This window comes from Histoplasma capsulatum (genome assembly GCF_000150115.1).
Source record: "Histoplasma capsulatum G186AR genomic scaffold supercont2.5, whole genome shotgun sequence".
In the NCBI taxonomy this organism is placed as follows: Eukaryota; Fungi; Ascomycota; class Eurotiomycetes; order Onygenales; family Ajellomycetaceae; genus Histoplasma; species Histoplasma capsulatum.
In genome coordinates, this window is record NW_025544805.1 from 1,127,690 (window position 1) to 1,141,020 (window position 13,331).

Sequence of the window (13,331 nt, forward strand, 5' to 3'; positions counted from 1 at the left end):
TGAATCGGAATCGCCTATATATCAAAAAATCGCGACATACTCGCTGTGGATACATTTGTCGCTAGCTTCGACGCTGGGTGACGAGTTCTGATAAACTTGTTGAAATCCCAGCTGTCTAGGCTGTTAAACAAACAAGCCCCCACATCTCCTCCACTTCTGGTCGTGGTTCTCAATTGTCATGTTTGTATTTGATGTTTTTTCACAACGTCAAACTAGAGTCATGATCAACTAGATCCTCTTCTCCTGAAGAGGAGTGGGACTTCGATGATGGCAGATCTTTTGCAGATTGCAAAATTACATTTTGACTAAGGTAAAACAGGATGATCTTGTTGTGCTCCAGGGTTGTGTTATTGAGTTGAACAGAAAATTCAACGTTGCTGGGGAGGAGATTGTGTAGTGGAGTCGAACTTCAACTCTTATATGATCATCCCCTTCTTCGGGCTGCAATAATTGAATGCTAAACTATGCACCTAGGCTTCCGGCATCCAGCGTGTCTGTGAGCTATAGCTTGCAAATGATGGATAAGCTCTATCCTGTCCCACTTGGCGGCTGTCTCGCGCCATTGTGTTCGGTGAAGCGAATTCTAGAACCGCAGAGCTAATGCTCCGAGTGCTCCTTTTGGAAGGCGCAAGGAGAAAATAAAATAAAAATAAAGGAATGAACAAAGGAATAATATTCGCATAATTCAAACCTTCAAGCCAAGTAAGCAAGAAGCAGCGCAAGGAGAAGAGGCTGGCTACTCTTCAATCCATCTGCACATGAGGACAAACGGAGAATGGGCTCAAACAAGCAGATCACAGAAGGCGCGGTCCAGACGTATACCTGCAGATATCCATCGAAATGCAGTCCATCCATAGAGATTCATCCAGGCCACGCGCGACCCTCCCCCCACGTCCTCTAAAGATATGACTGGGTTTACCCCAGCCGAAGGAGGCTTATCCACGCAATCTACAACCATCCTTGCTGCTCTAGATGGCCATGATCCTTTCGGTCATGGGTATTTCTCAACAGGCCAGGGGTGGTGGGGGAGGTAACCGGAAAAGTAGAGTTGGCAAATATATTGCATGAGTTATGCATCACCTCCCCGGAGTTGCAATGATGCTACGGATGTTTGATCAGACCACTCATATACACGGAAGCGTGGGGTCTTTCGATGTTGGGGTGTTGGGGCCAAAAGTTTGCCCTCCGATTGAGGTCTTCAACCCTTCTTTATGTACCAGGGGGTAGGGAAGCCCCAACTTTCTGAAACAGGATTGGTTTGAGTGGTCTACTAGGTATGCTATCTTTATGTGCGTGGGGTAGAATTAAATCGGGGACAGGACAGGTGGCGTACATGGTATTCATCAATTCTTCAAAATGGACATTATCTTACACAATTCCTCCTAATTGCCCCTTTAGACTCCTGCGTAAAATGGGCGGTTAGCAGAGGATCATCACGGATGAATCAAAGTGACCCTTATCCGTCAATATAGATGGAAGGGTGGAGTAGTTGAAGAGCGAGATGGGATGACATTCATCATCCGCTCCTGCATAAATTCTTCTAGATGAGACTCGCACTGAAGAGAACACTCGGATTGGAGATCCAATGGGTAATGAGCGCCGAAGCACAACATTCTCCACAAAGGTAACCAGCACACAAGCCATTCAAGTCGGGTGATTATCAACAGAATTCTTTGGGCCAGTGACACTTACCTATATCAAAATAACTGCTGGTGACCGCCAGTAACCGAGAATCAACTTAGCGGAGCCATTGCTGCCCAGCCTTTTTGTCCAGGTTGGTCAACTTATCAATTCCTTCTTTGAGACCTTTATGTCCAACCAGCAGTCCATAGAGGCATTATGAGGGGGGAAGGCAATGAAAACCCCGAATTGCAATGTGGGCGAGGGGGCCTGGCATGTATACAGAGAGGCCACGATAAGGGCTGTCAATGTCCATTGAAGAAGAAGAATTCTTAGCTCAACGAGACACAGATGTGCTAGCTGTTCTGAGTATAATAAAATTATTGACTGAGAAGAAAATCCACTGATAACGGCGGGAATGTTAAAGATACTAAGAATCTGTAGAAATGAAAAAATAAAAAAAAATTCGACCGACGCAGGACTCGAACCTGCAATCTTCCGCAGACTGGAAATGTCCAGTTGAGAATCTGGTAAACCGGAAACGGATGCGTTAGCCATTACGCCAGCCGGCCAGTAACGTTGGAATTTAGAACAAAGGTTTGGCCCCTAGGTTCTTAGGAAACCAGCGACGGCTGACCTGCCGTACCTGCCGTATGTAAGCGGATACTTTGATGATCTCCAGATTCAGACCACCAGCAGATTGAGATTAGGGTTTGGTGGGTGGAGGTGGAAACATGCGCAAAAAGCGGGGAAAATCTTCGCAATCCTGGCTACCCCCGGATGATCTCAGCAGCCAAGGGTGAGTTAGTTAACTAATTAAAAAGAAGTCTCTTTTTGTTGGGTTGGGGGTGAACAAGCTAAGAGGTTTGGTGCGGGCAGAATGGATGTTGATGGAAAAATATTTTCTTTTGTTTTTCTGACTTTATTTTCTAATCCGCAAAAATTCGCTTCTTCATACCGTATCTGTAAATAGTGGATGTAATTGTTGTTTGCGGAGTCAGCGAAGCATGGAGGGAATGCTCTATGCACGGAGTTACAGCGCGACACATTCAGGAAAAAGAAATTCGATTGATAAAATGCGGGGGATCAGCAGCGGGACATCTGTCAACCCCGGAACACGAGCCAACAAAGACAGCAGATCAGATGAAGAATAACTTCGTTGCGGGCAAAAGTTTATACAGGTGAAGGCCACAGCTAGAGTCGGTCCGGAGCTATGTATCAGTCAATAATAACTACCAAAACTAACAAAAGTTCAGCATCCCCTTTTCTTCTTACTATTGTCATTTACATTTTGCCAATTTTTTGTCAATCCCCCCTCTGACGCATGGCAGGGGAATTTTCCTTATTACTTTGGTTTTCTTCCTAGTTTTAAACTTTTGTTTAGAATAGTATGCCCACCGCCTGCAAGGTGCATTCCATGTCTAATCCCAAACATCCGGAACCGGGATTGTTATCCCAGATATGTTGTGGGGAATATAATAATGCTAACAATAGTGGGAGAGATAGGAAACGCAGCCAAGCACACAAGTTTTCAAGTTTTCAAGACACCCCTGAAAGACGGAGTCAAATGTCAAGAAATGTAAAAAAAAAAAAAAAAAAAAAATGTGACAAAGAAACACATCTAATTTCTTACTAACTTGACTGAAATCAAACAAAGGCAAAAGAGCATGAAAGAGGACCTTGATCGATTTTATAACTATATCCCTCACCGCCACAATTTTGTTTGTTGTTGAAGGCAAAGACAGAATTGCCCCACCACCATCAATGATGTTGAAAGACGACATATGGAGAGACAGTGATGAGGCAAATAAACATAACATTCATACAAAAGCCAATAAACATCTGACAAGAAGAGGGGGTTTGAGCTGATGGATAAGAAATGAATCAAAAACGAACTTAAAGTTGAAAAATTGAAAAATTGAAAATTAAAAGAAAAAAAGGAAAAGGATATAAGAATTGACCCCCACGCAGATATTTTCGGTGACTAACTTAAAAATTCTAAATCACATCATCTCCTGCCAATCTCAATCTTAAATCTTGGCTTTGGATCCCTGCACACAAACGCAACTCCGGAGGTCAAAATAAAGTTACAGCATCAGCCAGTCCCCAGCAAAATATTTACCTTGGTGGAAAATGATTCTGGTGGGTATCAAATCTTCGTAAAATTGTTACCGCTAATTCAAAGAAGGCACCAGATCATGCTGGATTGTTCCCCGCTGAATACAACTGCTATTGCAGTTTTCGCCGGCATTGTCTACTGTCACTACCAGATACCTGCTCGGTCATGCATCATCCCATTGAATTGAAAGCAACCGAAATCACAAATTGCAGTCATAGATTTAAGTTAGCTCATCTCTCTTGCATTCGCGGCCAACCTACTCTACTTTTCTACGATGTACCCTTTCTATCAGATAAGCAATTGGGCTGAGAGTCCATCTGACACAGTGCAATTTGATGTCTCGGCAAAGTTTAGTCTGTTGTCGCCCAGGAACCAACAGTTACATGGTTTTCTTCTGCTGGTCAAATTACCCAATACTCATATAGATTAACACCCCGTATGAAATCCCGCCATGCTTGCTCTGTTGTAGGCCCTCTCTCATGACCTAATAGTCAAGAGGAAACGAACAAAGATAACACAGCCATCAGGAAGCTACATCTCCTGACCAGCCAATAGTAATTAATCTTGAGTTTGCCCTCTTCTTAACGACCACAGGCCAAAAGAAAAATATACACCATACATAGACTTGATCGTTTCCCGCATCGCCCCAATATATGGCGCGCGACGCAAGGCAGTGAGCAGATCTCATAAATATCCACTTCCCTTTAGTAGAGGACGGGGTGCCCTTTTTCGGCCTTTCACAAAGGCCGCTTTCAACTGGTTAGAACGATGAACAAACAAGGAGGGGGGAGATATTGCGCAAGAAGCAAATGGACGCTGGACGCTGTACTTTCTTCCAGAGTGCCATGTAGAAGCCCGGAAAGACAGAATCTTTTCAGCGCTTTTTTTGTTTTTTTTTTGGTGATCTTGGAACAGCCCTTGCCGACACTTTTGACGAGCACAGCCCTAGCACTTCAAATGGTGCATAGGTTGAGAGAGCGCCATTTCTTGTTCTCACGCAACTAAGGGATATGGTTGCTAAACAGCTAGGGCCAGATTGAACACGCGAAACAACAAGAAAAGCCCTGGCCTTGGCTAGCAAATTGTCAAGCAATTCAAGAACAAGTCAGGTAAAGATAGCCATATCGAACAAAAAATAAATAAATAAAAACAAACAAGAAAGGCCCAATGGAAAGAATGTTAAAAAGCTGCTGGAAGGCAAATCTCCAAGGGGGAAAAATTTGCCAGGTGACTTACTTTCCCTTCTCAGCGCGCTGCGCATGTGGAAATTTAATTCTGCGGATGAAAAATATGCCTGGCCGTATCTGGGAAAAAGCAGATTACTACTATGTAATTTTGCGTGCCAGTAGTGTGGCTAGATGGGTGAAAGCTGGTTCGTTGGCGGTTTTACCTTTGGCACCACCGGGGAGCGAGGAGAAAATGGATACTTGGTTGAATGTACCCCGGATTAGTAGTTATCAAAATGGCGTAATAATGATATTGATGGCACCGTTTGTTTTTTGCTTCCTTTTTTTTTTTTTTTTTTTGACACTTTCATTTCAGCTTTATTTACCATGTATTGTCGTTACATGTGGAAGGGAATGAAAGAACGAAAGAAAGGAAAATAAGCCTTGGTTGTCAGCTCAGAGTTACATGGTGTTGTTCTCCGTTCCAAGTCGGGTCCTACGTTTCTGCTCTGGAAGGGTTCCCCGGATTTTTGTTGACATGGACTCTTTAAAAATAGAAGTAGAGCGAAAAAAAAAAAAAAAAAGAAAAGAAAAAAAAATTGGGGAAAAGGGGGGGTTGAAGTTCCCCCATCAACCTGAATTTCTCCCGTTCACCCTGGCTTTCAAATATTCAATCACATCTGAGAGGATGATTCCAACTGATTGATTGAGTGGCTTTGAAACTGTTCACATCAAGCAAACAGAAAAAAAAAAAAAAAAAAAAAAAAAGGAACAAGAGGAAAATGCAAGGAACGAATAAGAACAGCAGGCGGGTGCTCGCATATTTCCGGCGCAGACTACGTGCGCCTCAAACGAAATGGCGGCCATCACATCATCCCCGGATTCTCCCATCCGCCAGGCCTAGCTCAGCCTCCTGGGGATGTCGGAAGAGAACGACGAGAGCTGACATTTTTGAGGGGAAGGGGCATGGCGGTTGCATGGGGGTGAATGGTGGCTTTACGGATGTACCCCATTACATACTGGCATTATGTTTCAAAAAAAAAAATTAAAATAAAAATTTCATCTGCCTGTTAAATGCGACGGCGAAACAGCATCATATTTTGAATGGTCAGTCGTTTTTGGATTTTTCTTTTTTCTTTTTTTTTTTCATAAATTGCAACGCTCATAATTGGCGTACGAAACTAATTGATTTTGCTGTTACGGGAAGGACAAATGAATCTATCAATGGGGTCATTTATTGCTGAGTTTATCACCGTCCAGGGGCCTGCGGGTCGCGGATGAGCGACAGGGTAGGAAATTTCCGTTGAATGCCAATGATAATACGATGCGTTGCATACTACCTGTTGGAAGGATCCGATAGGCAGGCTGTCATTGAGAGGCAGGAAGCTGAGTTACACAGCACCTCCGCGATGGGGAATTTTAAAAGCGCCTTGAGCTGGGCGCCTGATGCGGTGATGATGGGGGTGACATGGTGGGTGGAATTGGTTGGCGTTGGTTGGGGCTTGAGGGATGTGAGCTTGGCGGGGTAGTGCTATCGATTTCCCCGCGAAACGAGGCGTCAGTCCTTCAGGTTTCTTTTTTTTTTCTTTTTTTTTTCTTTTTTTTTTCTTTTTTTTTTCTTTTTGTTTTCTTTTTCAGATATTGATGAAGGCGGTGAGTGGTTCATTGTAACTTTGGGGCGTCGCAACAAAGTTAACTACTCGACTGTCCCCGGCTGCCCCGGAAAAAGAATAAATAAAAAGAGATTAGCATTTCCATGCATGATCTGGTAGATAATCTGCTCATAGACGGGGTACGCCTTGCTCAATTGAACGGGGATGTGCAGTGCTTGACCGGGCACTTTGCGGAATAACACTTCACATGGGGCCCCATTTTTTCTGGTCGATCGGGAATTATCATTTTTGCAAAAATACAAGGCAGTGCGACATTGATCACCATAGTAATATGGTACCTAAGAAAAAAAAAGGGAAAAAAAGGAAAACCAATTCAGGACAATGGGCTGAAAACGGCATTGCTAGTCCACTCATCAGCTTCTGCTGCGACAAGAAAAGACCCGAAACGGAAAAAAAAAAGAAATAGGCGGGAAGGAAAAAATATATAGGAAAACCCAGGGCTATTATCATCACAACTCAGCAACTAACATATCCACCACCTCACCACCGCCAACACCTGGTTGGATATTCAAAACTAGAAGTCAATTAACATTAGAGAAGGCGTCATAAGGCGTGAAAATAAGAAAAAGAACAAGGTATTTTCTAGGTATTTTCTAGGTATTTTCTAGCCGAAACTTCAATCCCTGTGATCTGGGTCCTCGATGAGGAAGGTTGGAAAAAAGCTAGAAGCCTGGAGTGTCAGTTGAAGGTATGATTCACGGAATCATAGTCATTTGAAGAAAAAATAATAAAGAATGTTACCTCATGGATGATAAGAACCGTTTCTTTAAAAAAGGAGATGATGTTAAGAAATCCAGGAAAATAAAAATAAAATAATAATTAGCAAAATCCTAATTAGAACTAACCTATTCAAGCCCCTTGCATCATACCTCTGTACCTCAGGCCAGCCTTTGCTCTGATATCATATGCAAAACCTTACTTACATCAAGGCTCCCTAAGCTTCCCGGGCCAAAACATATATTAAAAAAAAAAAAAAAAATTTAAAAGCGGTCAATCAAGGTACGCAGGGTGGATTGCGACAGCTTCCCGTGTGGCAACTGACAGTTACCTGGTTTCCATTCCCCCGGAACACGCCTGCGCTGGTAGCCGGAGCCCGGGGAAGCTTTCAGTCCCCTTGAAACAAAAAACAAGAAAAAGAAAAAAAAGAACGACGAATGGATGAAGGGGGGTTCGATTCTTTGAGGAAACGATTCTGTAACTATATCAACTTGCTCGAAACAATGAAGATGCGGAACAGAGCAAAATCTCCACGCCCAAAAACTGAGGGAGCCTAGCAGGCTCACAAGCTTTTCCTGGAGAAGCAAAATCCAAACAAACAAAACGAACATAAAATAAAAGAAGCTAATCTTTGGGAAACAAAAGCAACATAATTTGAACTTGTCGAACGCACAGCGAAGAGTTCCGACGCCCGTGCTTGAAACACATGTGTAAGAACCTCTATTAATAGGTAAACGTGAGGGCTCACTTTATTTTTAAATAAAAACAGCAACTTCCCCCATGGTTGAATAAGCGTTTATTGTCACGAGGGTGAGAGGACTGGGAGTGTAGGGGCGTTCGAAAATGGAACGAACAATGCCAATGCTGGATAGCATAGCTATATTGTATTGTAGCAGGCACCTAATATATCCCTGCCCCGTTCGGCTCTATTGTAAATTGGTGAAAGTGAAAATGAAAATGAAAATGAAAATGAAAATACCTAGGTATTTCCCCGGTAATTGCTTGAAATGTTGGGATCTACGCACATGTTTGAAGGCGGATTTCATGTTCAACAACGTTGAATGACGCAATTCTCCACCCAAAAAAAAAAAAGAAAGTAAGAACCCAAGCGAAATAAAAACTCCCCCGAAATCAACCGAGGGAGCCGGGGCACCCGTGTTATTATCGTCGAGCCAATTTCCTCAAACAGGAACCGGGGCTGGAATAAAGTTATCTCCGCACTTTGATCCTTTTTGGTTCAAGCGTCAATTTTGGCCTTTGCAAAACCCCACTTATTTCTTGGCAATTTGTTTTATCCGCCCATACCCGCGCACCCGCGGCTCCATGACGAGAAAATTTGCCTAGGTTATCATGGCTAAAAGGGGGCTCTCTGGGGTTGCAGAAGCAGCCGGAGGCAAAAATAACTTGGAAGCCCCCGCTTCCTGGCGGAGATTGAGCAAGGAGAAAAAGGAAAAAAAAAACAGGGGGAGAGAGTTTATCTGAGAAGTCTTCATCGGCTAGTAGGTATTAAGTTGCGATAAAGCCATGTAACATGGACGTAGCCGTGGGCGTGGGCGCGGAGGCTCATCCGAATGGTCCCACTATACTATACTACTACTAGTAGTTAATCCTATTCAGTCCTCCCCCTTTCTTTGCGCCCCCCGTTTGAGCCCTTGAAACCGCTTTTTCTCACTGATTGCTGCTCGGGGTGTTTGTTCCTGCCTGCTCGGCCAAATGGCAAATTCAGAGCAAAAAGTGCCGGATAATGATTGTAGAATGTGGAATACGGAATGCGAATGCGGATTGCGGATCGCGGATTGCGGAATACAGATTGCGAATTGCGAATGCGAGGGGGATCATTGCAAGCTCAAGCTTCAAGCTTCCAAGTCAAAGCTCTTGGTTCTTGGTTCTTGGCTCTTGGCTCAGGTTAGAATTTAACTCGGAGCTTCTTTTTTTCTTGGCCAGCGGGACGATTATGTCAGGAGTAAATGATAAGTGAGGATGAGGCTGTGCGTGGAGCGGGTTTAGGGCTTTCATTGTAACCCCAGCACCCATCGATACTGCTGCATACCAAAGTTGCTCAGATATGGGAACTAAGCACATGGAGATGCCCGAACAACAAGCGGATGCACAAACACATGTACCACTGCATGGAATCTGGTAAGGGGGGGGGGGGGGGGTTACCTTGAAGATTGTGCACAGGAAGTAGTACATAAGGTGGGTTACCCTAGGTAGCACCCGGGCATTGCCATCCCATTCATGTATGGAAAAGGACAGGTATTGCCCAAATCTACGCAGTGTATATCGAGTACACAACGCAAGGGGCACCGAAGGCTACCCGGCTGCACATCAAGTTCTTTTCTATTCCAATCTGATTAAGACCTAGGTACCTCGCCTAAATTCTAGTAACTATCGTGCTAGTACGATTTTTTTGGCCAATCCAAATTCATCGCCATCGTACGATCAACAACTATGGCGTAGTTAGTGAATCAGATAAATCGACAACAACAGGCCAATCCCACAGTCCATCTGCATCCCCGTGCTGGGCCAGCACAAGGCCCAAGGGTCTTGGGAGCCCCTGCTTGAGTCTACGCTCTGGACGCTGACGATGGCAAGGGGAATTACCATGTTAGCCCTCCCCACCCTTCCACCCAAACCACGGGTCAACGACTCGCCAGCCGCCGCCGGAACATGGGGCAGCGATGACGAGGAGCAAATTTATGTTAATTTAGCAGCGTATGTCCATTTCAGAAGTAGTTAGTAGTGGTGGTGGTGGTGGTGGTGGTGGTGCTAGTTGGTCGTCGTAATAGTCAAAAACATTAACTCATAGTAATAATACTGATATTATATTTTACGAAGAAGGGCCAAATCCCCTATTCACGAGAGTAACCGAGACGCAAGTGATAATACACATACATCATGGCGTCTGCCTGTTTTCCAAGCAAACCTTCTACTTCCATCGCCCTCTCCGCAATCTCCGTCGACGGTACGGCCTCGGTACGAAAACAACACTAACCAGCCTTTCCTCGCCCAGACACATGCAAATTTGTGTTTTGCAAAAAAAAAAAAAAAAAAAAAAAAAAAAAATACATAAAAAAGAAGAAACTTAAAAAAAAAGGGGAGAGAGAACTTTAAAAAAAAACCTGCCCTTTGTATGGAGGTGCACTTCAAAAGTTCGTTCCCGTTACTCAAAACGCCAAAAACGCCACAAACTATTAATGGAATTTTACACTGATTTTATATGATATGATTCATCGCCTTCTTTATCACTCTATCCGTGTCTGTATGATCTTCTGTTAGAGATCTCGTAAGCATTGATTGCATCTATGTCTTAATAGCTTTCATTCAACTCCTCTTCTTAGCAGCTTGATGTTTTCATTCAGAGTCTGCAGAGCTCAACTAAATTGAGATTGAGTGAATTCTCAGTTTAGATTAGAGCGAGCAGTGGATAGATAAATCAAAATCATCAAAATTGAGAGACATCCTCATATACTTCTGAAAATTTGACGTCTTCTTAGTGTCTTGGGGGGGGAACGAACTTTTGAAGTGTGACTCCGTAACCTTGGAACCAAGCCCAGATGAACTGCAAAAAACACGCGCACACTCTGACTCCGACTGCTGCACTCTGACCACACTGACCACACTGACCACACACCCACAGTGACGCCGCATCCAGAACCCTGGCCCCACTCCGCCGACCTTGTACCTCCGGCTCTTTTTCTTTTCTTTTTTTTTCTTTTCTTTTCTTGTCGTTGTTGTCGTTGTTTTGGGTTTTTAAGGTTTTTTCTTTTTTTCTTTCCCCCAAACCACGCCGCATCACCATCCGCTTTCCTTCTTTCTTCCCCGTTGTTTCTTTTCTTCCTTCACCTCCGGCCTGCCTGTGATGCTGCCCGCCACCGCCCTCGCTCTTATTTAACCATCCCTATCACGACTCATTGCTGCTCCCACCACTCCGTATTATATACCATATATACCATACTATCCTCAACTCCTGTGGCGGATACATCCTTTGTCGTCTTACCTTGTCATCTTGTCTCGTCCTCTCGTCCTCTCGTCGCTCGTCTGGGCTGACGGCTCTGCCTCCCGCTGAGACCGTCGACAGCGCCCCCACACTGCAACCCCCAATCTCAGCCCTTCTCCCGGTCACGCCTTTCTCTCCACACATTCCACTGCCGCTAGTGCCAGTCAATCCTCGCACTACGCACGACGCACGACGCTGCCACTACTAATACCGCTGCAAGGCGCCTATTTTTCTGCCTCCCCTCCTCCGTCTCCTCCATCTGATATTTCTCAACGCTTCCACACCACCACCACCACTACTACAACTACCAACTGCTGCAACCGCCACTGCCAACCACTACTACGCCTCTTCCATAGTGTCTTCTCCTACACTTATTCTACCGCAAGAAACGTATACTCTCAGGGCTTGTGCTTTCGTCGTCCTGCTGTAAATGCCACGGCTCTCAACTGCAGTAGATTTTTCAAATCTGCTGAACCCTCAGCTCGACTCTATCCACCCTCAAGAGCCATCTCCTTCGTTGACTTCCTCTCCCACCTCCCCTGCTGCTACGACTCCAACCATGGACTCCTCCCCGGTCAGCCTGCTACCGCCTCTGGTGAAAGGCGCTCGTGCAGGCGGTGAAGAACCACGACAGAGCCTCCCTCGACCCTACAAATGCCCTCTCTGTGACCGTGCTTTCCACCGTCTGGAGCATCAGACTCGGCACATCCGCACCCATACGGGAGAGAAGCCACATGCCTGCCAACACCCAGGCTGTTCAAAGCGATTTAGTCGCTCAGACGAACTCACCCGCCATTCTCGCATCCACAACAACCCGAATTCGAGAAGAAGCCACAAGCCCACTCAACAACAACAGCAGCAGCAGCAGCAGCAGCATCATATTGCTCCCACCGCCACGTCGGACAGGCCACACACCACCGCAAACTCCCCGTCGAGATCGATGATGCCACCTCCTGGCAAGCCCATAACCAGGTCAGCACCTGTCTCCCAGGTGGCATCGCCAAATGTGTCTCCCCCCCACTCATACACCAACTACGCTTCCCACATGCCCTCCACCCTGGGCCCCTACGGGAGAGGCCCGTCCGAGAGACAGTCGGCCGCTATGGATATCAACATGCTAGCCTCCGCAGCCTCACAGGTCGAACGTGATGACAACACATCCGGATACCACCTCTCTCCACACCAGTCCCGCTCCAGCCTGTACAACCCCTCTCCCAACTCAAGGTCGCACCACCATCTCTACCAATACAACCACAATACCAGCGGTCGTCTCCCCTCTCTCTCCGCCTACGCCCTCTCCCACTCCATGGCTCGCTCTCACTCCCACGAAGATGAAGATTACAGCCACCGGGCCAAACGATCGCGCCCTTGCTCCCCGAACTCCACTGCCCCTTCCTCTCCAACCTTCTCTCATGACTCTCTCTCCCCAACTCCAGACCACACCCCGCTAGCTACCCCGGCACATTCACCACGCCTGCGGCCATTCGGGGCCAGCGACCTCCAACTGCCCTCCATCCGCCACCTGTCCCTCCACCACACGCCAGCCCTGGCACCCATGGAGCCCCAGACGGATGGCATGAACCACGTCAATAACCACTACGTCCCTCTGCCGCATGTAGGGCCAAGCATCAGCGACATCATGTCCCGCACGGACGGGACGCAGCGCAAACTCCCAGTCCCCCAGATTCCAAAGGTTGCCGTGCATGATATGCTGAATCCTGGGAGTGGATTTTCATCCGGCAATTCATCGGTTACCGGGTCTGTTGCCGGGGATTTGGCAGAGCGGTATTAACCATACCAAAAAGAATATAAAATTTGAAAAGCCCGCAAAAAAAATTCTTGAAAAAAAAAAACAGTTATTAGGGAAACAGATGACAAAACTAGAGGGGAAAAAAAAAAGAACTCTTTACAACGTGCATTTTTTATTTTTATTTATTTATTTTTTTTTTTTTTGCGAGAAAGATCTTTTTAGATGGGATTCAGGTAGAACAGGTTTCATTCTACATTCTAGACTAATTGGGAAGGATGGGAGAAAA

General features: G+C 45.6%; 3 protein-coding genes and 1 non-coding gene across 4 annotated transcripts; 2 read left to right on the forward strand and 2 right to left on the reverse strand.

The window, feature by feature from the left end:
* Nucleotides 1–2,087: 2,087 nt before the first annotated feature.
* Nucleotides 2,088–2,192, reverse strand: HCBG_11031. The gene has a single exon. It is a non-coding gene; the product is annotated as a tRNA-Arg (tRNA).
* A 162-nt stretch (nucleotides 2,193–2,354) lies between these two features.
* Nucleotides 2,355–3,353, forward strand: HCBG_04331 (uncharacterized protein; the record flags this gene model as incomplete). The annotated part of the gene is made up of 2 exons (XM_045431380.1): nucleotides 2,355–2,419; nucleotides 3,278–3,353. 2 exons carry the CDS (start codon nucleotides 2,355–2,357, stop codon nucleotides 3,351–3,353), a joined length of 141 nt encoding a protein of 46 aa, XP_045287933.1.
* A 7,846-nt stretch (nucleotides 3,354–11,199) lies between these two features.
* HCBG_04332 (uncharacterized protein) lies at nucleotides 11,200–11,554 on the reverse strand (the record flags this gene model as incomplete). Its single annotated transcript, XM_045431381.1, has 2 exons — nucleotides 11,200–11,449; nucleotides 11,487–11,554. 2 exons carry the CDS (start codon nucleotides 11,552–11,554, stop codon nucleotides 11,200–11,202), a joined length of 318 nt encoding a protein of 105 aa, XP_045287934.1.
* A 300-nt stretch (nucleotides 11,555–11,854) lies between these two features.
* Nucleotides 11,855–13,087, forward strand: HCBG_04333 (DNA-binding protein creA; the record flags this gene model as incomplete). The annotated part of the gene is made up of 1 exon (XM_045431382.1): nucleotides 11,855–13,087. One exon carries the CDS (start codon nucleotides 11,855–11,857, stop codon nucleotides 13,085–13,087), a length of 1,233 nt encoding a protein of 410 aa, XP_045287935.1.
* Nucleotides 13,088–13,331: the final 244 nt, after the last annotated feature.